The sequence below is a fragment of the Bidens hawaiensis genome, unplaced genomic scaffold (assembly GCF_021521415.1).
Source record: "Bidens hawaiensis isolate Kalapana, Puna unplaced genomic scaffold, B.hawaiensis_p1.1 tig00017158_1, whole genome shotgun sequence".
Lineage (NCBI taxonomy): Eukaryota > Viridiplantae > Streptophyta > Magnoliopsida > Asterales > Asteraceae > Bidens > Bidens hawaiensis.
Genome location: NW_027492595.1, coordinates 245816 through 248014, shown reverse-complemented (window position 1 = coordinate 248014; position 2199 = coordinate 245816). Strand labels below are relative to the sequence as shown.

General features: G+C 32.9%; 1 protein-coding gene across 1 annotated transcript; it reads right to left on the bottom strand.

Annotated features, from left to right (window-relative positions):
• Positions 1–214: 214 nt before the first annotated feature.
• On the bottom strand, positions 215–1647 carry LOC143553208 (uncharacterized). The gene is made up of 3 exons (XM_077043243.1): positions 1506–1647; positions 1271–1400; positions 215–1084 (listed from the first exon to the last, which is right to left on the bottom strand). The coding sequence occupies exons 1-3, from the start codon at positions 1639–1641 to the stop codon at positions 340–342; spliced, it is 1011 nt and encodes a 336-aa protein (XP_076899358.1). The 5' UTR covers positions 1642–1647; the 3' UTR covers positions 215–339.
• Between the last annotated feature and the right edge of the window lie 552 nt (positions 1648–2199).

Genomic DNA, 2199 nt, shown 5'->3' with positions numbered 1-2199 from the left:
TTACAGGGCCCAAAATTAATTAAGACTGAGAACCGAACCAAATATGCTTAACAAGTCCGGTCGCTAGTCGGTTCTGGGTATATCCACGTTATAAATGATTGTTTTGTTACAAACCAATATTTATACATAGAAAAGTATGTACAATAAACGTCCCTCAAATTATTGAAATACATAAACTTTAACCATAAGTTAATATCAACCATGAAATCCCCTTATCTAATGTAACTTCATATTACTTTTCACCATCAATACAGATCAACACAGGTCCCAAGAAACTGTGAATCCAAAGAGATCTCTAACCTGACACATTTCTTAACTACAACAGTAACAGTCATTTAATTAATTACCTCCATCAATCATCCTATAAAACCCATCGGTAATAATATGTGTTGTCTTGTTTTCATCATCATCATCATCATCATCATCATCATCATCATCATCATCATCATTCATCAGATAGCTGTTGATGTCCACATTGATGCTACTGCTCAGTTGCTTCACTTCTTCAAGATTCTTGTAACACCCTTTTTGCTTCTGATCAATGTAGTTATGATCAGTCATGAAACCTTGTTGATGATGATTATCATTGTTGTAGGTTATCTGACTGCTCATGCAACTACTGCCAGAAGAACAACTTGCACTCATTTCACCACCACCACCACCACCATAACCAAACATCAACATCCTTTCTTTTACTTCAGGGAAGTTATAATTATAACAATACTCCTTGTTCATATTCAGATTTTGAAAACCTAAATAATGTTTTTCATTGGAAATCATAGGGTTTGAGAAAAGATTAGTGGTTGTGCTTGTGGAGAGAAGAGGGTAGTTAATATTGTTGCTAACATTCATCAAATAGCTAGTGTTTAAGTTATTGTAAAATGATGAAGAAGCATTCAAGAAATTACTATCTTTTGGATGATCTGAAAAAGGTGGTGTTTGAAGGGGCATAGATGGGAAAAAAGATGGTTTCTTTTGGATGGAAGGAATCATAGCTAAAAGCTTCTTTCTAAGCTTTGTGTTCCAGTAATTCTTGATATCATTATCAGTCCTGCCTGGTAGATGACTTGCTATTATTGACCATCTGAATATGTATAAATGGAAATAAATCAAGATTATCATAATTTAGGGTTTCATGTATGTTTGGCCTAACATGGAAAGAAGTACTATATGTAGATGGAAAATTTGTACAAATAGAGTGTAGATATATAACCATATATAGGTACAATAAAAATAAATAAATCCATGAAGGGTACAAACTTATAATTACCTGCTACCAATGCTAGCATACAAGTTGTAGATGATCCTATCTTCATCTTCTGAAAACTCACCATGTTTAATATTGGGTCTAAGATAGTTTAGCCATCTCAACCTACAACTTTTGCCACATCTTTTTAAACCTGTGTTCATACATTCATAATTAACACAACTATATATAAGATATAATTAATTTGTTGCAAGAAATTACAAAGTGATGGTGAGAAAGATAGAATATATATATCTACCAGCTTTGTGAGGAAGAGCAATCCAATTACCACCAGTACCATGTTTGTCTATGAACTCTTTGAGCTTTGCATCTTCTTCAGGAGACCATGGTCCTCTCTTCACATTTGCTTTGTCACAACAAGGAGCTCTTCCCATCTTTCTCTCTCTCTCTCTCTCTCTCTCTTGATTGTTTGTAACTTGTAAGTATCTCACTAGGTTGACCTTTTTTAAGTAGAAAATTTCACCTCTTTGTGTGTGGACAATTTTGTCTGGTGGGTATGCTGGTTGGCTTTTTATGGGGTTAAAGACTTTTGTAGTCTAAAAGTCTAAAGGACCAAAGTCAGTAAACAAGACAAAACATAACAAAACTCCTAACCTTTTTTCAATTTAATAATAACAAGTAGTACGGTACATCCATATTTCACCATTTGGACTTTTTTTGTTTTTTTGAGTTGGGTCAATCTTTGTTAAAGTTTTAAGTGAGACTTTTGCATAGTTCGAATATCAATTGCTTGAACCCGAAACAAATTCAAACACGACAAGAATTTTTACAGATCGACACAAATTAATGCTACTCATTTCATTCAATTTTTTTTATTTTTAATGCTTTTACGTCTTAATGGTACTCTAAAATTAAAACTTTACAGTCACAAATTTAAACGTCCGTAAAATAATTGCATACTATAAAACTTGATTATTTTATCTTCAATCAAT